Here is a 23,722-nt window from a genome sequence, read left to right on the forward strand (position 1 = left end):
ATAAAATTTCCACAGGTAAGGTTGCAAGTCAGCAGCACAACACGGAACTACACTGACACGCTCATTTCTGTCAATATTTTAGAACAGTTAAAGGAAGGGATAAAACTGTGTTTAACTGGTATACACATAGCTGGATCCAATATTTCCAGGACTGGTGCTGTCACCTCACCAAAATATTATAATTGACTTATCTGGGGCTGTTATGCATAAAAAAACTCAAAGAAAACCTATTTCACTTTTGTCTTGTGCCTGCTGCAAATGATAGTGAATGCACTCACCGCTGCATAACTTTGCTGGCATATTCATCAGTGCAGATGCTAATGTCGCTGTTGAGAGTGTAGATACGGCACTTGACGCTGGTGATCTCACTAAGGTTTAGGTCAACTGCAGGGTGAAAGAAGCGGTATATAAGCCACAAAGAGCACTCTTTTGAGAAACTTGCAGTAAGAAACTGTACCTGTGGCCAGAGATTCATCCAGCGGGTGCTCAAAGGAGATGCTTATGTTTGATATAGATGTGGTGTTCACCTCGAACATGTGTGACATCTCGGCATCTGCAGAAGAAACAGGGTCAAAAACAAAGTCACAGTCTTACCAGCTCATTCATAAGGATCTTGAAAACTAGTCACACATGGAACAATGTACTGTCTGGAATATGGGCATTGTACTGAGGTGTGTATAGTGATTTGGTGAGCTTTAAAAGGCGTGTAAAGCCTAGCAATTGGTCAAACCTGTGCACATATTTTCATTTCCTTGTACAGCTAAACAGACAGCATGGTTGGTTCAGTGTTGGTATTTTCACTACAATGAATGTGGGTCACGCCAAGTCATTGTGCATAAAATTGAGAAGCCCAAAGCATTTACAAGGAGGTGTTACATCATATTGATGTGTTGAATTTGCCATTATAGCAAGGTTTCATGAATACAAAAGCACACCATAAAATTTAGCATAACTTTAACACAAAATAATTGCAAGTACTAGCTGACAGGGGGCTGACCATACACATACAAATGACCTGGGCACAGGCACTATGCTTAGCCCCAAACACCTTTGATATCAAGGAACCCTATCAGCTTTCAAGAGGTGTTGAGAAACCATTGCACCTTTGCTTCCTCACTCGAGAAACTGGTGACTGACATCTTAAGTTTGTGTAGCCACTTGTCTAAGTGAATGTTCACTGAAAGGTCATGCACCTGTTCTCAAACTTTCTGACCTTGAAGAACCCCACCATCTTTCCTAGTATGCTGCGAAACTCCTTCCCTCTCCCTCTTTCCAACAATGTGCTTATACACACACTCACTATAAGGGCTTGCATACAGAGAATGAAAACGGAGGTGCGGTCACTACTGTGAGCGTCGAAGTTGCCAGCATATCTCCGGAAAACGGGGGTAGAGGGCAGGACCTCATTCCCTGTGAATCCGCCTAACCAAAGCAGCATCACCGCCGTGTCTGTGTGTGGCCTCCGTTATATACAGGTCGGCATGTTGTCTTTAATTTCGAAGGCCATCACTCTTGACGAGGAACTCCCAATAATAAATAGACAAGCGATCCTTCAATTCCGTATTGTTCTGTGCACCGTAATGCAGCACGCACCATAAATAGAGTCTTTATGCAAACAGAGTGGCGGACGCACAAATGTTTATTTCATTTTTCGCAAGAAGATGTCACAAGTCACTCACGCTGTGGAATATACCGATCACAACGCTAAGCCTAAATGCCCGCGTCAACCTGCATGCATCTGTGCCCCTTGCACATCAAGACGCTTGTCTTGCATATTTATTATGAAACCACAGTTGAAACCTGCAATAACGAAATTCCACGACAATGTAATTCTCGCGACTATGGAATGTCACCGTACTACAATTCAGTATCAACGAAATTTGCCAGAAAGTAATCTCGCATATTACTTACTCGTGCAAGGCAAGCAGACTCCAAAATGTGCTCAAATGCGATTGCTTTGCACTAGAATTACATAAAGTACCATCACATTAAACTTGCGTGGTTGCCACCACCTCGTTTGTTGATTGCATGTTTGAAGCGGCACGCATGTTGCTACCAACATAAGGCGACGGTTTTTGCACAGCTAGTGTAGTGATAATATGTGCCTCTATGAGAAAAAATGAAGCAAAAACAAGGAAATCCATATCCCATCAATGTGCAATTGTTTATCGCGCTTGAAATGGCAGTCGCAGCATGGAGTGTCATGCATCGGGCTGTGATTGAGCGATCGTTGGGGAATACGCATCCCTTGCTACAACATTGCTGGTTTTGGTGCCAACCAACAGGCACTGCATGCGGATTCAGTGCCGGAGGCACGGCACCTATGGGTGACAGCATCCACTGGAGAAATGCTGTTGCATATGCATGGAGCGCTGTTGCTTTGCGCCTGGTGCAGAGTTACGCAAAATCTCACGAAAGTGATCGTATCTCCGAAAGCAAATGACTGAGAATTCTGCTCCATGGCAGTGCTTTCACTGCTGATCGATGCATGCACTGCACTTTGTATTGTCAGCAATGTGGATCTATATCCTCGAGCAGAGCTTGCCAAAGTAGGCTAACAAAATTTTGATAGTAAAGTTTCGTTCCGTGATGCACTACCTATCTGTGCAGTCTCATTTCACAACAATGAAATTCTCGCAAAAATGAATTTTGGTTGTGTTTTCCGCCGCTTTCATTATTGCGAGGTTTAACTTAAGTGCGGTAACAAACAAGCCGGTATCAAAACTGTGCCGTGTTGACATCGACGCACCTGAGCCACCAATGATGCATGAATGTTCCCCGCTTATCCGTTGCAGTGCGCCTTTTAAACAGTCACTATCGTCTTCTGTCAGCAACAAGGATTAACAGGCAGGAAAGTGGTTCTCAGCTGGCATAACTTCTGAAACGATTCCTGCTCACATGTTACAAATTGCGCTAGTGAGAATGAACTAAAGGTGCTCAGCATGACCACTGTAGGCTTCCAAGTCACACAATGATGATTCTTGTGTGCTGCCGCCACGTGGGTCTCTCGCTGCTCGCAGACTACGTACCGCGAGGAGGATGTGGCTTGCGATGGCTTCATTAAAGCCAAAATAATAAGTTTTTTCTCTAAATCGATAAATTGTGGAAGTGAATGGAGAAAAATGAGATGGGGGTTGGATTCATTCTGACCATTTGTGGAACCATAAGATGCCAGGCACAGAACCCAGTTTGAAAACTACAACATACACATACAAATGGCAAGGCTAAAGAGACAAGCTTGTCATGTTGCTCAGGAGAAAAAGTCAGGAACCCCTAGAACGCATGGTTCGATGCATGCATTTATGTCTCATGGATTTTCAACTAAGATCAGCTGCAACCCAGCTCACAGTAAGTAGTGTTCAACTCTATGCTGGGTAACACCCTATTACAGCTAAGCCTCAGCTAGGGTCCCTTCCACCAGTTTTCATAATGAACAAAAGGGTAGCAGTGGAAAAAGAGGGTGTCAACAAGAAAAACAAGCTGGTTGTGCAAAGCTCACTCTGTCGGCTAGAGGGGCGCACACAGCTGGCCACCAATGTGTTGAACAACAGTTGCTGTCGCAGGAACACCAAGATCTGTGGCACGTGCGTAGGATGTGTGAAGGGCACACCAGACACCATGACTCCTGGCAGTTCGGGGCTCCCTGACAGCAGGTAGTAACAGTGCTGCTGATCTGGCAGTGTCTGCAAGCAAAGATGGTTATTCCACACAAAAGCTACCAAATGCTGTAAAATCAGTTTCACATATATGTTTATTACATTTGCCATTAAAAGGCACTGAAGCACTTTTTAAACACAGTAACAAACGTTACCTATCTGTCAATAATACTGCTGTCAACCTGACCTGTGAGCCACATATTCTGCTGCATGCAGCAGGAAAGCTGCAACCTGGCATAATACATATGATGCTCTCTCCTGCAGCTTTGAAGACCCATACGTGTGTGCGTACATGTGTGTGTACTTTACTGCAAAAAGTACTTCCATGCATTTAGCAGAAGCAGAGTTAATGACAGTCAACTAACCCCTTTGCGTTGCTTCCGCTCCTTCTTCAATGACTTGCACTGCAAAGGCTACGGCAGAGCAGGGTGTGCCCACAATGCTACGCCTACTGAATGTCACCTTGGCGCACAGCTGAAATTTGATTTTGCATGTTTACAGAGATGCCACTACTTCCAATTATGGCAGCTGTGATGCGCCAAATACGGTTGCCCTCAGTGAGCCACAGTGCACTCAGCCAGCGGATAGTGCAGCCAGCTGCACCCTGCGGCAGCCGTGGTATCTAAGCTATGCAGCAGACCTCAGCTGCATGCAAGTGCAGTGCGTACGAGCAGCGTTTGCTTTGTGCACGACAGGGCTTGAGTGCACTTTTGCACTCATATGCTACAGTCTAGCCATGCTACGTTGTGAGGAACGACTTTGTCCTGCACCAGTTGGACCAACGGATAGTAGAGACATCCAATTTGTGCATTATGAAATGTTATCAATAGCTCAATATGAAGCGAAGTCTGCCAAGGCGTCTAACCAGGAGTGAGCTGGCAAGCACGCGTGTGGTCTGACCTTAAGTTTCACTTAGTTTGAAGCTGGTTGACTGTTCAAAACTAGTCGAAATTAGCAAGATCCAGCAGCTTTGACAGCTATAAGCAGGGTAGCCAAAGTTTAATTCATACACAGGCAGCCGTGGCCGAACTTGAGGAGATGATAGTCGGCTTCTTCCAGAAGTATGTAATAATTATCGAAATTCAACAACAGATTTTTGCTTACTTCAGCCTGGTTATTAAACTGTGTCAATAAATATACATAGTAACAGTAGGAAGAAGCGCATTGATCCAAACACCCTTCTTAATTGACGTCAGCTATTGGTCAACAGCAGCCGTGTATGGGAATCTGCTATATTATGAAATTAAGCGCACAGAGAAGAGTGAGGAGCAGGCTTCTGTAGAAAAGAGAGCGTTTGAGAAAAAAGGTGACTTTGCACGCTGCTTGCAAGCTCCACGTACCATGCACAACTGCAAAATTTTGCCGAGATGTTCCCAGCAGCGTATGCTTACTGACAACTGTGTTTTCTGGCCAATCCCAAGGGTTGGTTTAAGACGCCTTTAATGCAGGGCTCCAACAAAAATCTGTACTATGTATGTACATCACACAATCATCATCCCATCAAATTCCTGGCATCCCCACGAGATGGCACTACTTTGCATTTTGTAAGGCTGTAAGAGCTGAAAGGAGGAATGTTGCAGAACACCACAAGATGGTGTTGCCGTCTGTGCATCATCTCAACGGAACGCCTCGGCAGTTCGTCGGGAAAGCGACCAGCATACGCTTGGTGGTTAGCAAAAGCAACCCCAGAGTTGCTTTTGCTAGTAGCGCCAACCTTTAATATGCGCCACTGTTCTCCGATTCATCACTCATACCAGTCTCGCTTCTGCAATTTTAGCTTCTAATGTTTCCATTTCCAGTTGTTCAACTTCCGGATTCCTGGTTTGTGAATTTTCGCTTGTTGCATGCTCGCACCTCTATGGTTCAGTGACATCGCTTCCGCCTAAAACCAGAAGCTGGGACTACGCAAGTTCCGCCTGACGACGGAAGCTGATGAGTTAGCAAGGGAGGAGGGCGCAGGAGGACGGTAGGTTGGTGGTACTTAACCTGGTTTGCAAAAATGGGTATGGAGTGCCTTTAGTTTGGACATACGCACGCGAGCAATCTTTTCGTTTTCCACTGTCACAACCTAACATTCGTCATGGACAAGCCACCTTTAATCATCATAACTGAATTCAAATCAGTGAACTTGAGCAGTGCCGCGTCATGAGCAACGTGTGCGATTGGCACCATAAAAATAATACGAAGAGTTATCAGGGATGAAGATGCATGGCAAGTCTGTGCTGTGTTTTCATTTCATTCATGCGGGTGCTTTTGCAACAGTGGCAGTGCAGCTGTATGGCTCATGTTGTGCTTTCGCTCACAAAAAACATGTCATGCGATATTGACGCAGTTTCCCCACATATGGACTCACTGTCATGTCGGATTGGTAACTGTGATGCCTGGTAACCTCTGGGGTGCTGTTTAAGCTGCACAGCAGCACAGGCCTCATTGCGTGCTTGCTATTGCTGCTATTGCTTTGTCCTTTGAGCGAAACTGTAATTAACAAAAGACTGTGCACATTTATGGACTTGCACTTGTGAATGTACAATGAAGCTACCACTGCTTCTTAGAATACACATTTCGCTTTGGTGCTATCACTAATACCGTTATATGAGGGCTCAACCGATTCTTTCGCCCTATGCGGCATCAGCAATGACATTACAGCAGGCATGACAGCTGGCATCAGTGGCAGCAGCCCATGGGCGCAAGCCATTAAGTGATCACTTGCGACCAATTACTCGCAAGCCCAAGTTCATGCACCCATGCACACCATTTCATATCTTCTAAGAGACAGACAAGCGGTGGTTGTTAACGAGTCCCACCAGTCCTGTCAGTGCTTCTTTATTATTATCGGAGACCTTTGTCAGATATCAACCTTGAATGATTACCACATGTGTTCTGCAGAAAGAAAAACAAATATGTAAAGGAGCAATAGGGAGTAGATTGCTATCAATGCCCTGTCTCAGCTGAGGTAAATAAATGAGTTGAAGGGAAATAGGGAAAGTAAACATTTCACTTTTCATATCTCCATTCATAATCGTTTTTTTTTAATTATTCGGGAATATATTCCCTATAAAACATCACAGTCATTTCAGCGTGTTTCTCTAGTTTAAAAGGTGGTTCAGAGTCTCTAAAGAAACTCAGCTCCCAAATAAACAAGAAAGCGACAAAATATAAGCACAAATGTGACAATGGTGGCAAGCCAACAAACTTGCCTTGCCATTTAGCAAAAAGACAGTACCATGTTCAATATTTGTATAAAGACAGCACCATATTCAATATTTGTATATGGCACTCAACTGTGTGCAATTACAGTTTGCCCTCTTCCTGCCATGAACAAGCTGGGCTTTCCTACACCTTTTGCAGTGTTCTCTCTGAGGCTGCAATGATCTCGCTCTCGTCAAGCAGGAACTGGAAAGACCTCCCTGGGATAGCACTTGGTACGTACATGTTTTCCTCTCATCTGCCAGCCCCTTTTTTAGGGCCTTGGACTTGAACCCGTTTATGGTGCCTTCGCACTTATGACCAGCACGTACCCTGAGTTGCTCCTTCTTCCAAATGCTAAACCGAAGACTGGTGCCTATCGCCTGTGCGTGAACATACTGCGTCAAGCCACACTTATCGGATGCCCAAGCTGATGGAGATTTCCCAAGCTCTCACAAGTGGGCCTACTGGTTATTGCGAGAGAAAGCATAGCCGCGGCGACATTTCCAAGCAATGTGTTGCGAGGAGCCATCCTCTAGCAGCGACATGCTAGCAAAGCCCTTGTCTGCATTTTTCGCCATTGACCTCAGAGCCCCTTTGATTCCTGAGCAAGTTCGGGCGTTTGTGCAGTGTTGGGTGGCAAATAAACAAATAAGAGACAAATAAAGTTTCTGCTAACTAAGGGCGATTCGGTGTTTTCTTGCGTGCGCAGCACTCGGTACCGCACCTGTGCGGCCTGAGCACACGCGGCAGTGCGCTAAATTACACAAGGCGATGGCTGACTTGGCCCTGTGGCTCGACCGCACCCGCAGTGGTAGGTACTCCTGTGGGATACCAGAACCATAAAAAAGCTGCACTCATTTTAGGTCTTAATTGCATAATAAATTTGAGGATGCCTACAAAAACATCAAAGTACAGCCAACTCCTCCTTGCAAGTATGACCTCCATGCACAACCACTGCCTTGCAAAGATTATGGGAGTGTGCATCCTGTAATGATTCTTCTCTCACCACATTCAGGCCACGATCACTTGAAGCAGTGAGCTTCCCTTCTGATGCCTGGTTGATGATGAGGGACAGGAGAGGTTGTGTAGTGCTGGTATCGGCACACTCGATCACTGCATGGCAACCAGAAATCACAATGAGAACAATGTCTTTCTTCTAGTGCAAATGCGCTGTGAAAATTCTGCCTGCATGCTTACGTGCTCACCTGTAGAACTATTTGGCAGGGATGTGGTGATAAATGCAGAGAATCCCAAGACTACGAGTCAATCAGCATATTTTTGCGCCTAAAACATGCACCGAAATTTCTACAAAATCAACAGTAAAGTGGGGATGTGGATTATATGTGAATTTTGCCATGAAGTGTGACTTCACAGCAGCGCACACTATGCTGCCATGAAGCCACACCTCAAGGCAAGGTTCTCTGCCATTCAAAGTTTCGTTATCCCCAAAGGATAACACCCCCTCCCCAACCCTGCATGTTGAAGCTCCCTTCTCCTCTCTTTCACTGTCGTCCATTGTTAGATATGGAGCTGTTTCCTGCGATTACGTCGAGTTCCCCAGACCACATCGGATTGCAGCACAGCTAATTGAGGAATGCAGAAGCAGGAAAGCGCATTCCAGAGGAGACACGTGCAAACAAGTTTGCGGCCCCCAGGTCGTCTGCCGCCGGGATTAGAAGGGGCCCTGGGACAATGGAGCTCAATCGTCCCCCTTCGCCTTTGAAGAAGGCATTTGCCACCGCTGCGGAGCCGAGTCACCAGGAGCAGGTGGGCACTCGTGCAATGGAGCATGAGCGCCCCCCCCTCCTTCTCCTCGTTAGAAGAAGTGCATTGCCAGTCTGCGAGGCAAGACCGCAGAGAGCCGCCAGGTGTGACACCGCGACACGGGCGCCTGCCATTGGCTGAAAGTGGCGTCATCGGAGCGAACTCTCCCATTGGTCAAACATGACGTGACTTACAGTGCTCGAAGGGCTTATAAGAAGCCTTCCGAGAGAGACCTGAGCATTCTGGGACATTCCCTGATTCCCTGATTCACCTCTCTCGAACTTCTTGCCGCGGGCCGCAGCGTCCGAGTTGCTGCCGGCCCGTAATGACTGTACGACCGTTACTTGACGCTCACCTCCCTGTACATAATGTAGAATAAATCCTCCCAAGTTCGGGTTTTCATCCCGAAGTCCGTCCCTCAACCCCTACATCTGGTTGGCAGCGGTAGGATCGCCTCCGAATACATCAGCTGGTGGCAGCGCTACGAATCAACCTTCGTCGAGAGAGATCGTAAGGAACCGGGAAGAGCGAAGAAGAGAGAGCCTTCGTCGAAAGAGGTCCGAAGAAACTGGGAGTAGTGAAGAAGGAGCGAGCCTTCGACCCAGGGAGTCCGGAGGAACCGGGAACAGCGGATAAATGAACCGGATGGCAGGGTGCTGCAACCGTAAGTGAGCGCGTGGTTTTTTTCCTTATGATTCGCCAGACTCAAATGTTGTGTGTTCATTTTGATAGTTCTGGGAATCGGGAGTTTGTTGCATTGTGTGTTTGCACATATTAATTAAGGAAAACCGTTTTAACCACCTGTCAGGGCAGCTGCCATGGATCTTAGAAGGTTGACGAGGTTGGACTTGTTGTTGGTGTGCGACGATTTGGGAGTTGAGGCGGACGAACGGATGAAAACGCCAGCTATCATAAAGGCGATTGAAGATAGTGGCAATGATGATAAAAGCATTGAGCTTGCTTGGGAATTGATACAGGAGCCACGGGAGCATGAGCGTCGTGTACGTTTGCGAGAGCGTCGTGAACTTAGGAGTAAGCATAAGCGTGAAGAACGCGTGAATGAACGGAAGCAGGAGCTTCAAGAACTTGCTCTTAGGTGTCAGCGTCACGAACGTGAGAATGAACGCGAACGAGAGTATCAGGAACGTAAGCTTGAGCGTGAACAAAAGTATGAGAGAGAGAAGGCAGCACTGATCAAAGAGATACAGCATTGTGATCAGTTATTGGCACAGAGACAACGGCTGTCTGAGAATTCTGTAGGTAGCACAGAGCGAAAGGATGAGGAAGCATCGAGCGGATTTTTGCCAGAAGCCGACGAAAAGAGTAGTGCCTGTGAGATTAGCTGCAGATTCATAAGTAAAGGGAAAAGGCTAGCTGCTAACGATGCCTTAGTGGCAATAGAGGCCGTTAAAGGCCAGAGTGAGAGCGACGAGTTGCTGTGCCAACAGATGACTGTGGAGACAGCTAGGCCAGCTGCGAACAAATTGGCACAGTTACCGCGTTTGTGCGTCGCTGGTAATGTTAGCGAGGTTGCTAGCGAAGAAAAGGGTACTGCTGACCCGACGGACGCGAGCACCCATGTAGAGCCAGATCTGCGTGCAGAAGTGAGGTGCGAACTGGACGATGCAGTTGAGAGTAGTTCTCGGGATGGCGAGCTCCGTAGTCCACGAGAGAAGAACTGCATTGTTCAGGGATCGGTGCGGCTCTCCGCCAGTCTAGATAGCCTAGAGAGGGATGGTTCAGTTGATAATCATTCGGACTGTGCGCGTGAGACAGCGATCGATACCGACGGGCTGTGTGCCGATGCACAGCGTGAGCTGGGCAATGTAGTAGAGGGCAGTTCGCAAGAGTGCGAGTTGTCTTACTCGAGTAAAGCCTGCTGCATTGTGCCAGAGTCAGTTGAGCTGTCCGCCAGTCGAGGCAGAGAGAGTGTTGATTTAAGTGAGAATCACTCTGGCTGTGCGGGTAAGAGACCGATCCGGGCCGACGAAATGTGTACCGGCCAGCATGAGGCACGAGAAGGCGACATGAAGGCGAGTGCAAAGAGAAAGCGCCGTAAAAAGAAGCGCGGTAAAGACCGAAAGTCGGTAATTAATGTAGCGCCGCCAAAAATGGCGAGAAACCCAAGAGGGCAGGGCGCGAGGAAAAAGATGCGGTCGTCTCGGACGATGTTGACGCATCCTAAACGTTCGAGCCACCGGTCAAAGGGGGACCGCGAAGAATGTTCTGCACGGACGCGGACAAAGGGCACGAGGCTGTTAAACTCCTCGTCGTTCCGTAGTTCTTTTCATAGCTCAGTGTGCAGTTCGAAGAAACGCAAGGTGGCAGGACGAGACCAGGTGCGGAGTAGCGACGCGGTCAATCGAGTTCGTGTTGAAAGCGGGGCGCGAGGACGCAAATTGGCAGTGGACTGTAACGTCTTGGGGGAGCTGATAGTGAGTCAGCCCTTTTGTGTTTCCTCGGCAGCCAGAGTAGTTTTCAAGCCGTGACCAGCTCGGGGACAGTTCAGAGTATGAGTCAGTCGTAAGCAATCGGGAACGGGAAGCCAAGAGAGCTTCCGTAGAAGTGAAATGTTATTTTGTTATTTTGAGCATCGGAATGTTTTCGCGATTTGAGACTAGGATTTCTTTCAATGTGTAAGGTATGAGCTTTGTTTATGTTTTGGTTTGAGAAAGCTCCGAGATTTGAAAGATGCGTTTTAAGTAAACCTGTAGCCTCGCGAGATGTTCATTAATAAGTAGATAGGTTTTTTTTTGCGTGTGTGAGTAACCTGAGGGTCAAGGTTATTGTTAAGAGGCCTATCGTAACGCGCGTGTGTTTTAGTTAACCTTCTTTCTTTTGAAGTGTTTTGAATTTTCTAAGGTTAAGCACGTAGATTTTCAGTGAGTGCATGATTTGCACGGAGAAGCGTTCTTAGTTCCATTAGCGCGTGTCCTGTGTGGACGGAAGGAAGCAGACTTTATGACTGGGTTGCTAGTGTGTGTGGAAGGCAGCCGTATTCTGACTTCTTTAGTGAGCGTGCGTGGAAAGAGTTAGTAAAAGACGCATTATTTTAAGAGTTCTGCGGAGTGTGTAAGTCCCGCAAGTTTAATTGTTCGTTTATGTCACGTGTCCTGTAGGACTTTCAGGGAAGAAACGTGAGTAAGCGTAAGTGAAAAGTTTGCCTACAACGCAAGTACGCGTTTTGTTTAGTGACCACAAGGCTAGTGCGATTGTGATTACGTACTTGTGAGGTTGACCAGATTGTTCAGTGGCACCATTACGTGCGATAAGTACGCCACTGCGATAGATTGGAAACATGCTGTTCGTGTGGTTAGGCCACTTAAGTTATGTTCGGCTGTTTTCATTTGTTGTTTGCATCGTCAACGACCCTTTTGTTTTGCAACAACAATAGTACTCTGGTCTTGTCGGCATTCGAGGAGAAATGGATAGCTGTTTGGAAGGGTGGTTGGAACTGCTTTGTCAAAATTGGGGAAATAAAAGATCAGGGTTCATTTTGACTCAGTAATAGCCTGGCGAGTCAGGGGTGAAGAGCCTGCGCTTACACGTGGGGCAGCGCTGTGTTGTTTTGTTTGTTTGACGTCTGTTCTCCAGGGCCAAGGATCCCGAAGTTCGTCAAACGTGGCTCGACCCCAGTACCCTGCAGCTTCTATCAGCGTTCCTCATGGCCAGCGAATTGAGTTCACCGGCCATTCAGAACTACCGGGGCGAGGACGAGCTGTTAGATATGGAGCTGTTTCCTGCGATTACGTCGAGTTCCCCAGACCACATCGGATTGCAGCACAGCTAATTGAGGAATGCAGAAGCAGGAAAGCGCATTCCAGAGGAGACACGTGCAAACAAGTTTGCGGCCCCCAGGTCGTGTGCCGCCGGGATTAGAAGGGGCCCTGGGACAATGGAGCTCAATCGTCCCCCTTCGCCTTTGAAGAAGGCATTTGCCACCGCTGCGGAGCCGAGTCACCGGGAGCAGGTGGGCACTCGTGCAATGGAGCATGAGCGCCCCCCCCTCCTTCTCCTCGTTAGAAGAAGTGCATTGCCAGTCTGCGAGGCAAGACCGCAGAGAGCCGCCAGGTGTGACACCGCGACACGGGCGCCTACCATTGGCTGAAAGTGGCGTCATCGGAGCGGACTCTCCCATTGGTCAAACATGACGTGACTTACAGTGCTCGAAGGGCTTATAAGAAGCCTTCCGAGAGAGACCTGAGCATTCTGGGACATTCCCTGATTCCCTGATTCACCTCTCTCGAACTTCTTGCCGCGGGCCGCAGCGTCCGAGTTGCTGCCGGCCTGTAATGACTGTACGACCGTTACTTGACGCTCACCTCCCTGTACATAATGTAGAATAAATCCTCCCAAGTTCGGGTTTTCATCCCGAAGTCGCGTCCTCCAACCCCTACACCATTCTCCTCTGCATTATGGGTCACCATATTGCATTTAGTAGTTAGCAAATAGCACATGCGACACTGGCAATCTCATACAGCCAGCACTCGTTCCCCGGTGCTCCCTCAAGTCTGCGTGAAGTGCTTGAGATACAGTGGCGAGCCAAATCATCACTGGGATTTTCGGCTTGGTCCCGTTTGCTCCATCGCCGTTGCCGATGCAAGCGGTATTCCGCCTGTGCCTTCATTCGCTGTCGTGTAAGTGCTAGCTGCGAAGTGATCTGACTCACGTCAGATATCATGTGACTAATTCGTCCACAATAACGTGCGGCGTGCGAATCCAGCTTTGTAAGCATTGCCAAAGAATGGGGGATCAGAGCCCCTGGCCAAAGATACGACGTAGGCAAGCTGTGCATCCACAAATGGAGACTGTTTTTGCAAAGATTTGAGCAGTGATGTATGCAGTTACTTCCGCAGATTATATGCATTTTCTTTCTTTCTGGGTTGTTGTAATTGGTGATGCAGATTGCACACAGTGGCGTTTTATATGCACAAAAATATGGTATCACCAATATGTTTACACTACTATAGATGACAGGGCAATGATTTATCATGCTTAGTAACTGCCAAATTATTTTTACTGAACACAAAAATTGTAGGCACTCTCAGGATGACTCAGGTGTATGTGTGTAAGCTAATACCATCAGAGGTAGGGTGTAACTTGAGCAAGGAGAAGACTAGGCATACAAGGTGCTGTAAGCCCCCTTGAACCTTTTCACCATTTGGTGCAGTGCAGTCGCTTCAAGACATGGCCTCATGTGCATATAAAGCAGTGAAGACCTCCACTAAAAGATGTGTGCATGCTGCATAGCCTAGGATCTATAATCTTTGACGCAGCTACAGTGTACCCAGAGCGACATTTTCTGGATAACAACTTATACTACCAGCTACAACACCAAGTTACTTCTTGCTCAGCTTTTCAAATTACTTTTCCTTCGTGCAACAGAACAGGCACTTTGCTTCAATATTTGTGCACCTTTATGTGAAGCACCGAGCACTGTTATTCTCGGCACCACTGAGCAAACAAACGTATAGAATGTATGCAGCTTTTAGTATGTTTTCAATCTTGCACCCTCTATTTACTGAGTCATGCAGTAAAACAGAGCTTACATGTGACAGCATGTATCTTGCGAACCAACGCCACAGCCATGGGGATGGGCTTGGGAAGCTTGAGCACAAAGCTTGCTGGTAGCATTGTGCTGTTGAGGTTGCTCAGGGCAGCAAATGATGGGAGGCTGCAGGGTTCAAGCAGCAATGTTAAAGGAACAGTAATTAGAAATATTAAGTTCGGCTAACAGGAGAGTCATAAACAGGTCAGTCTTATTACCAGTAAAATCATGATAAGCTAGAAAAAAAAAGCTAAAATGAAGGACGGGTGACTACACCACATAGAACTTCATACTCCAGCTCCAGCTGATTTCATAGGTTTTACAAGCACTAACCCTGGCACACTGGTAAAGAAAAAGAAAGCATTTCATTAAAACCAAGCAAATGCACAGACTTAAAGCTTTCATGGGTTTTCCCTGCACAATAACCCCCATTTTTAAGGTAATCCTAAGAGATGTATGCAACATTCTAAGAAACCCACATCAAATACTTCAGCAGCAGTTAATGTTCATCTCATAAACATCTATTGCTAAAGTGCCGTTGCTCATTATGGTGCAAATATTGTGGATATCCTGCACGAGTACTGAAATTTTTGAGATTCCAATAAAGTAACACACCACAACACCGCACGCACCACACTCTCTCCTGAGCCACTGACATTAATTATCACAACCTTGCATTATGCTGTCAACAAAACACTTGTGTGCTGTCCTATCTTTTCCACTAGAAACACTCTCTTCCCCCGAGCCATATCTGCTCCAAAGGGCATCAGTGCATACACCTTGAGCACTTAATTATAGTCCTATTTGCTTGAGGTGCTTTTCAAGGCATAAAGGAAATATTACAGAGGTTCAACTTGATGCATAGAAAGTTTTATCCGAATGCTTTTATTCCTCTGTCTGCAGCAATCTGTTGCAATTTGCAAGCACATTTCTACAGTATAAAATACCATTTGATAGGCAATCATGCAGAACTTTAGTCGTTAATTACGCATATTTATTTACCCACGAGAATGTCTAAAAGCACCCGCAGTATGTCCACACTGCATGTGATACATGTGCAAAGTTTCATCTCGCTACCCCCATTTTTCTGCCTGGGGAAATCATTTAAAACCATTTAGCAAGTTGTGGGGGCTATACAAAGGATGAACCTATAAGCAATAGACAAGATGCAAAACTTGCATTAACTGCTAATGCAGTAGAATGGCTTAATACATTAATATAATGCGAAATCCTTGACATCACAATTACATCACTGATGCCACAGTCTGGAAGTGACATTCAAAATGAAAAGCCTGGCCCTCATCATCTCCTTTGATACACCAGTGTTTTCATAATGAAAAAATTCAGATTGAATTAAGAAGTGATAACCGGCAAGCATCCAGTGATTGAGTGTTCCTTTTAGTGGCCTTTTAAACAAGGCACTTTCTTTAGAAGCGAGTACTCACTTTTTGCCTTCAGGGGTGTTGGTTACGCTGATGAGGGACGTTGTTTGGAGCTTGTGTGAACCTGAGCTTTCGATGCAGACAGACACAGACTGACCAAGACCCTTCTCCAGGATGGCTGTGAAAAATAAAATGAATAAAGTGCAGCGATGAGTGAAAAGCTGTTTCATTCTTCAGGATTAGATCCCATTCACAAGTGCAGAACAATGTTCAGTTTACTGCACTGGAATGTTTACGTAAGGTACAATAAAAAAGGGGCAGAGACAATGTATGCAAACATCTGCCGTGAATGCCTGAAGACTGGAATCACATTTCTGCCTAAAAGAAACTATTAAAAATCAACTATATTTAAAATAACGCTACACATTAGAACCTCGTTGATAGTATGATCCTGTTTCATATGATTTCGCGGCATCAACGTTCACGATCGAGAACACAAACAATGACTGAATACAGTTACCCTTCTTTTTTGCCATAAAACGTGTTCTCGGAAAACGTGATTTTCCAGCACCAACGTTCAGTACAATGCCAAACTTCGATCATTTGGTATGTTTGTCGGCCGCTAGGTCCCGTGAGAACACGAAAAGGTGCGAGGCGCGCGCAATCTAGAGCAGTAGGAGCCTGCAATGACAGCTTCCCCGCAGTACTCGCCTGCCTGGGTCACGTGAAAATGCTGGCATGGACTCAGTTCTCTCTTCCAGTACCAGCAAATCTCCTTGCGGGTCATCGCACACTGCATTCACAACTATCAGCATCAACCCTATTGTGATAAGCTATCTACTCACAGGTAGTGTGGAGTAGTGCCATTGGAAGTGTACTGCCCACATTTAATAGTCAATAACCCAAACCAGGTGCCTTTCCCTGCTGCAGGCAGCTCGAAGGGAGCTTCAGGTTTAGCTCTGGCGGCACCATATTCCAGCGTTGCCCACCAGCTCGATTTCATATTGGTTTTCCATAGCAGTCTTAAAATGCTATGCAATGGAAAAACAGCAAAGCGCATCTCGGGCCACTTAAGCCGCATCAGCTAGGTGCGCAGTCAGCATCTCGTGCCGCAATTATTCTTGCAGAGCAGACACATCATAACTCCCCGCCAAAATGCCTCGCCCAATGAACCCACTGAGCCAGGCTGAACTCAAGGAGCACAAACGTAAGCTTTCTGAAGCAGCAAAAACGACCAGTACGGACATCTTGGGCTGCTCGGGCCCTACCAACTTAGTGCGCATCGGCACTGCGTGCTGCAGCAATTCGCACGAGGCTTCGCATTAAGTAGATGCCAACTACAGTTCAGTGCAAAATTTTCTTTGTGTGGCTTCGGATTGTATGTTTTCCCGATTTAGTATGTTTCCTCTAGCCTTTTTTTTCCCAAAAACATACGAACGAGGTTCTACAGTAGCTGATATGGTATCATTGGGGCACTTCGCACCTGCCAATATAATTCTCTTTCGTTAAGTGTCGATCTTGTATTGCATTACCACATGCTTAACTTCTTTGCTCCCATCAATGCATTGTGGTAGCATTGTGGTGATGGCATTCTGCCGCCAGCACAAAATCATGGCTGTGGCTCCTGCCCACGACAACCACATTTTGATCAGCGCGAAATGCAAGAATGCTCATGTAGTACTTAGGTTTAGGTGCACATTAAAGAACTCCAGCTACTAAATCTTATTGTGAAGCTCTCAAGTGGTGTCCCTCATAACACCATTGTTGCTTTGCGTCTGCATCCAGTGTTTGTATCCCAATTTACCAACTCTAATTTTCATAGAACTGAAATGCAAAGGCACTTATGTACCACACCCTAAGAAATGCTAACTGATCAAAATCAATACTGCGCCTTTCACTATGGCACCATTATACTATATATTAGAGGCGTTCGAATACAATATAGCAGATTTTGAATCGAATATCAGAAAATTTAACACCAACTTTTATGCTTGCAAATTTCGTGCTAGAGACACAATGGTGCACAAGCTAAACAGGCTAATAACATTACTTAACAAGAATATTGCTAGCCATCAGTAACTTAGATACCCATGATCCGAGATAAATAGTACGCGCTACTCTTATTAAAGGGACACTAAAGGCAAATATTAAGTCAAGCTAATGTGATAGATCATTGTTCGAAAATCACCAAGGCGTCAATATTATCGGGAACAGAGCCTTAATAATCGAGAAATTGAGGTAAATGCAGGACATGATTACAGACTTCCCTGGGACATTCAAGCACTTGCCCGATGACGAAAGCACTCATGAGTTAAATTCTGTCCCTAGTACTCAACCACTCCTTGCAAAAAACAACCTTTTATTGTATTATAAGACGAAATAAAATGCTACTTGTCCAGTTCTATCTCATCTTTAAAAAGGGACTCATTGAAATTGCCTTTGACAACAACACGGGCGGTCGAAAGGTTTCGTTTTCGCTCAACTCCGCGCCGCCCACGCTTTCGCGTTTCAGTAGTTTCGTTATAGCGCAGTGCTATACTGGCTTTGCTGGCTCGTAAAAATTGCACCAACTACAAGTAGCAGAGAATTCAACTTCCATGTCATATCGCAGGATGCCTGAACGGTCTACGCCACTTGACCAAAAAGCAGCTGCAGCAGCGAATCCGCCGCTGTGTCTTGGCTCAGTGCCGCCGTATGATGAGCGCTGTTTTACTGACCGACGGCAGCAAAGGGCGGTGATGGCGTATGCAACGTCACTACTCCCCAGGTTGGGTGGTGGGAGATTTGAATTTCGGAAAAGGTATTCAGACCCTTCAGATACAATTTTCTCATAAACTAAGCCATTTCTTGGCACGAAACAAATGTTACGAGGTTTCTGGAATGGTATTTAAACAGTCCACATTGACTTAGTATTCGCCTTTAGTGGCCCTTTAAAAAGAACACCAAATTAATATGCCAGCTCTGATAACTCAGTTCGAATATGAAGGTCTGAAAAATATTTTTCATTGATGGAATCTCTGTCAAATAAAATCAAGTGCTTTTTTCCCTCTGAAGCTAAAGAAATATAGCAAAGTTGTTCTAAGTACTAAGTTGTCCAAGTACCTAAGTCCTCAGTACTAAAACCCAAAGTACCAATGGGGTTTTGAGTTCATTAGTGGATCATACAGTGCTTAATGGCAATCTTCTATTGCTTGTTTTGCTTTCCAGTTTTCTTCCAGAAAACAGAAGGGGATTTTTCAATCTTTATGGCAGGTGGTTGCTTTGGGTTAATGTCAGCTCGTTGAACCCAGACAGACAACAGCAGGGAATGCGCATCATGTGACTCAGCACCACCCTGGTCCATCTTGGTCAGTGCTGATGGGAAAGCGTCCTCAAATTGGGAGGCCCATGGCAAGTTCGTGTGACATCTCCCCCTCCCATTCCCTCCCCTCCTTTTTTTTTCTTTTTTCTTTTTCGTCTGCATATATCTGCCATTTATGTAAATGTGTCAGCTGCCGGGGATCAGTGTAATGTCACATGATATTTTGGAGCACACCATGCACTAAATCCAAAGCTAGTCTTGTGACGTGCCAATCGAAGCTCTGATAAGAAACCATTATGCACCTACAAACAGCATTCAGAATGCAGGGAATGCAGGGAACACTGTACGGTATTTTGCTAAGATGGCAGCCATGAACAACGGTCATCCTGCACACACGCTTTCATTAGTATCACACACCTCGTGAACGAGGCACCAATGCCAGGCCAAATTCTAAAGCTGACTTATCAGCCTCTGAAAATAACCCCACGAAAGCACGGATAATTAAGAAGGGGCCTTCTGGTGCACCAGTGAACGCCGGTTGGGGTGCAAGGACCGAGTCAGAGCCCAGAGTTGTCAAAACTCAACAAAATATATTGTTCAAATAAGGCAGTTACGTCCACACATGCACATTTTGGCTAAGTACATCACAATGCAGTTCAGATGGGTATCAACAAAACTCTTGAAAATAATTAACGACAAGCACTAAGAGTTCAACATGTACATTACAGAATGAATAGGTGCACTAAGTGTACACTCATATTCACCCATGTTGGTTTTGAGCCAGATGTCCTCGGCATAGATAATGGCAAATATAAAAGAAGGAACTGCTTCCGGAAATGCAGACGCTCAAGAAACTCGTCGGCCAGCTTGTCGGTGAGTCCCCTTCTTCTGCGCGTCCTGCACAGCCCGGTCTCTGATCACTCCGATTCTAGCACAGTGCTTTTATAGCCTCCACTGGTGTTTCTCGAACTTTCTGATGGAGTCGTTCTCCCATAGCATGAACAAAGCCTGGGAATCTTCTAGACACTTCTTGCATTTTCAGCCACAGCCACAGTGACTCATCCATCGGTGCATGCTTGGGCTGTGCCCCGCTCACTCTCCTCGCCGTGTGTCAAGGTCTGAGAGAATGCTTAGGCATGCGCTCTCTCTCTCTCTCTCTGAAGCTTCTAGTCACCATTGATTGCGTTGGTCGTTCGTGGTGTATGCGCTCTCTCCCTCCGTCGAAGCTGTCGTGGGCCCGAGGTGCTGCTTTGTTGGCTTGAGTGATACGTGGCTCACACTTGGTTATGTGCACTTTTGTGACAGCTGGCGAGGCAGTTTGTTGGCTTTCTGAGGGTTGTGAAACTGCTGTGAATAGATGTGCGTTGATTCGGTGTGAAACCGTAACTTTTGTCGCTGACACCCGATGAAGCATCTCCTATTAGGCCTAATGAGCTAGACAGTGTGGCCGTGATGAAAATTCGCCACTGGCGGATGTGATAACAGGCCACAAACCATTGCAGAAAGCTTGTCGCTATTATATTTGAACCGGTGGCTCATCAGTGATCGTCCGCGAGATCACGCGTACGGTGTAGTTGACGGCCATTGAAGCGGCATTCGAGTGCGTGGTTAACCAGCCAGCAACTACCGTGAGCATGCTTGCCAAGTTCGTCTGTGTGCTCGCATGTGGGTATAAGTTGTGAACTGCACGAATCTGCATGCGTGAACACTGAACTCACGTATCTGATACAACCAGCATGCCTTCCAAGGGATAATCAGCCTGATCTTCACATGTGCTTCTGTGTTTTGCACACGTGCTGCTTTCCAAACCTTGTAACAATAGATATTACGTGTCGTGGGAACGCTGTGCCACGGACCACGGCTGAGTCATTCACCGCATGCACCAATTATTTGAAAAATTGAATAATCAAGAAATCGAATATTCGAGAAATCATATAGTAGTAGGTATTCAATTCAAGAATCGAACTATTCAAACATTCAATATTCAATTCCAAATCAAACGTTCAAGTGCTATTCGCACACCATTACTATATATGCACTGCTGTATGACAGGAACACCTACTTATACTATTTTTAATTACGACTACTGTTGTATGACAAGTTGGGAAGCAGTTAAATACTTTTAGAACTACGTATATTATTGGGTCTCCATTAAGCTTTCATGTGAAAAGTGGCAGCAAAACAAGAAATTATTGCAAGGAGAACAGGTTAAGAGGTAGTGTGTAATATCATAAATATTCGTTGGCCTCCTCAATTAATTCTCATCATGAAACATTTCCCTGCCCAGAAAAAAAGAAAAGACTGCAAATGCTGCACCTGGCAGTCTTTCATTTTAGGATTTGAAATGTGCACAGGCTCAATGATATGATACTTGTAGGCTTTACAAGCACCACACACCATGTAAAAGAAAGACAGATGAAAGTAGTAGCAATGAAACACTTGCCTTCGACAGTGAGTGGGATGGAAGACTTGCTGTCCACATCAAGTAAGTCGTAGGGTGAGATAAAGAAAGTGAGCTTCATGGGGTGCCCTAAAAGAAAAGAAACCCACACGGTTTGTGAAAGGCAGTACTAGTGCCGCAGCTTCAGAGCCAACATTTTTTATACTGCACATAAAACTTTGCCAAAGAAAGGAAAGTGCAGACAATACACCTCAAGCAGTACAGTGGAGCCTCATTACTACGAACACCACATTAACAACATTTTCAGATTAACGAACTTTTCAGAAGTCCGCTACTGAATGCTTATAAGTTCAATGTAAAAATATTTCAGTACTAGGATCTTCTGAATACCGATCTTTCCAGAAAAACGGTCATTGTTCAGTTTCCGTGTCATGTTAACAATGCCTCAGTACTACAAACAAATATTCCGAAATCTGGAGATTCTTAGATTTCCGTGTATCCCTTATGGCAGTCAGAAGAGTAGGATAGCAGACGGCAAGGCGCAGAAAGTGGACACTGCAGCGCATTGGTTCGCAAAACCCGAGACGGCACCTAAGGAAAGGGCACCTAACGCAAAAAAGGGCACCTACCGCGCTGGCGTGCAGTGCGGCAGGTGCCCCCTTTCCCCTGCTCTGCTTCGTTGATGCGCAGACGTGACGCGATGTTGCAGCCAATGGGAACTGAGGTGCCATTTGACTGCTACAGACGCTGTTTTTTTTTCACTCAAGGAGCAATTTGATGTTCTTGCATCAAAAAGAGAATACGTATAGGAGCTAGCTTTGTACTGAATTAGCTGAAGTTAACCAAATAGATGTCTGAAAGCTATCAAAGAAAAGATCACTGCATTGTGTTTCTATTTAAAAAGCAGCACACAGAATTTAACAACTGTATGTCTACAAGAAATATTCATTCGAACAACTCATAACTAGTTGACACGTGAGGGTATACAGAGCTATAGTAATAGAAGCCTGTAGTATTCGAAAGAAGCTTGCCCACTGAGCTTCATTCACAGCATAACATTATAATCAGCAGGCTTTGAGCACTAAAGTGCCTTTTCTGCTTTTGTACAGTATGGTGACATCCAAGGGTGCCGGAATGTGTATGGAGTGTTTGCCAATGCAGGCACTCTGGTGTGCAGCTGTGAGTACTTCTCTATTCCTAGACCCGTGACCGTACTGTACATGTGGGGCTCGTGCTTACCTCCCTTGCGAGGTTGTAAAATGCCAACTGGAGACTTGTGAACAAGGTTGCTTGGCTCATTCATGAAGCTGAAAAGTAAAACAAGAAACAGTTAACACGACAATGGCCCTTTATGAAAACACAAATTCTTACAGGTGACCGAGAGAGTCTTTTGCCTCAAGTCTAGACACTCTATCCCATTTTAGTCATTATGAGAATTTAGTAAAATAACGAAGTGGGGAGTGCTTGGATTAAAGAAAATACGGAATGCGGAATAAAAGAAAAGAACAACAGTATGTTTTGCCAACGTATTCTGATACCTCTGCAGCTGGGACAAAATACCCAAGTCGGTCTCCAGGGCCTGAAGAGCCAGGTACGCCTTGGTCTTCTGTTTTCTGTAGAAAGAAAAGACAGAATAATGAGACGTTATCAACAGATTCCAGTTGCCAGAATCTCAGCCTATTGAGCAATTATCTATAATTAAAATTTCAGATAAAGATCTGCTATCTTTTTTTTTTCACCAGTACTGATCATTGATGGATACCACATCATCCCTTGCTATCAGTCCTAGAAAGTCTGAGTGCTGCAGCTAGCATTGATGGGAAACTGAAGGAAGCAATAATGGTTTTACAGCTGCATAAACTGCCTTTCTTTTCTCGAAATGGTAACATTCCTGTAAATAATTGCACATATTTGGCACTGACTAGGAGACAACGGGGTCAAGGCATGCTTTTTGCCAGTGTTCAATACTACTCTCAGCATAACTCTTTGGACAGATGTGGTTTTTTCTCTGATAAATATTCTAGCTGGTGGTAAGCACCTTGTGCGTGTGGCTTTCGTATGTCACAGTTTCTACCTTTCTTTCCTTGCACTTAATGTTTCCACACTGCATTATCCGGTATAGAGTGTGCTGTGTGGTACTGCATTACTGATTTCTGTAACTTGCTTTCTCCAAATCTATGTAGGCATCACAGTTAGAGATATCTTGCTATGCCGTAAGCACCAACGACAATTGTGCCATATTTCTACAGATTAAGCCTGAACATGTTAATTATGTGTTTACTGCTTCAATTTTTACTAAATTTTCGTGTAACAAGATCTATTCACATCAACTTAGCCAACAGGGCCATTATGAGTAATGTACAGTAGAACCTCAATCACATGTACTAAAAAAAAAAAAAAAAGAGAGAGAAGAAATGTACTAACCGAGAAAAAGCATGATCTGAAGCCACTAAAAAATTTGGCAGGCTCAACTGTAGTTGA

At 45.5% G+C, this 23,722-nt stretch overlaps 1 protein-coding gene across 3 annotated transcripts in view; it reads right to left on the reverse strand.

The window, feature by feature from the left end:
• MED1 (Mediator complex subunit 1) overlaps nt 1–23,722 on the reverse strand; it is a 43,547-nt gene that overhangs the window by 4,945 nt on the left and 14,880 nt on the right. For all 3 annotated transcript variants that reach the window (XM_065452461.2, XM_065452459.2, XM_065452460.2), the window contains exons 8-16: nt 22,780–22,854; nt 22,481–22,548; nt 21,284–21,370; nt 15,603–15,717; nt 14,159–14,283; nt 7,852–7,958; nt 3,500–3,683; nt 458–553; nt 279–384 (exon numbers count right to left, since the gene is read on the reverse strand). In XM_065452461.2, the coding sequence (XP_065308533.1) occupies nt 279–384; nt 458–553; nt 3,500–3,683; nt 7,852–7,958; nt 14,159–14,283; nt 15,603–15,717; nt 21,284–21,370; nt 22,481–22,548; nt 22,780–22,854 (963 nt within the window). The remainder of the gene's footprint in view (nt 1–278; nt 385–457; nt 554–3,499; nt 3,684–7,851; nt 7,959–14,158; nt 14,284–15,602; nt 15,718–21,283; nt 21,371–22,480; nt 22,549–22,779; nt 22,855–23,722) is intronic.

This window comes from Dermacentor albipictus, chromosome 1, assembly GCF_038994185.2.
Source record: "Dermacentor albipictus isolate Rhodes 1998 colony chromosome 1, USDA_Dalb.pri_finalv2, whole genome shotgun sequence".
Taxonomy (NCBI): domain Eukaryota; kingdom Metazoa; phylum Arthropoda; class Arachnida; order Ixodida; family Ixodidae; genus Dermacentor; species Dermacentor albipictus.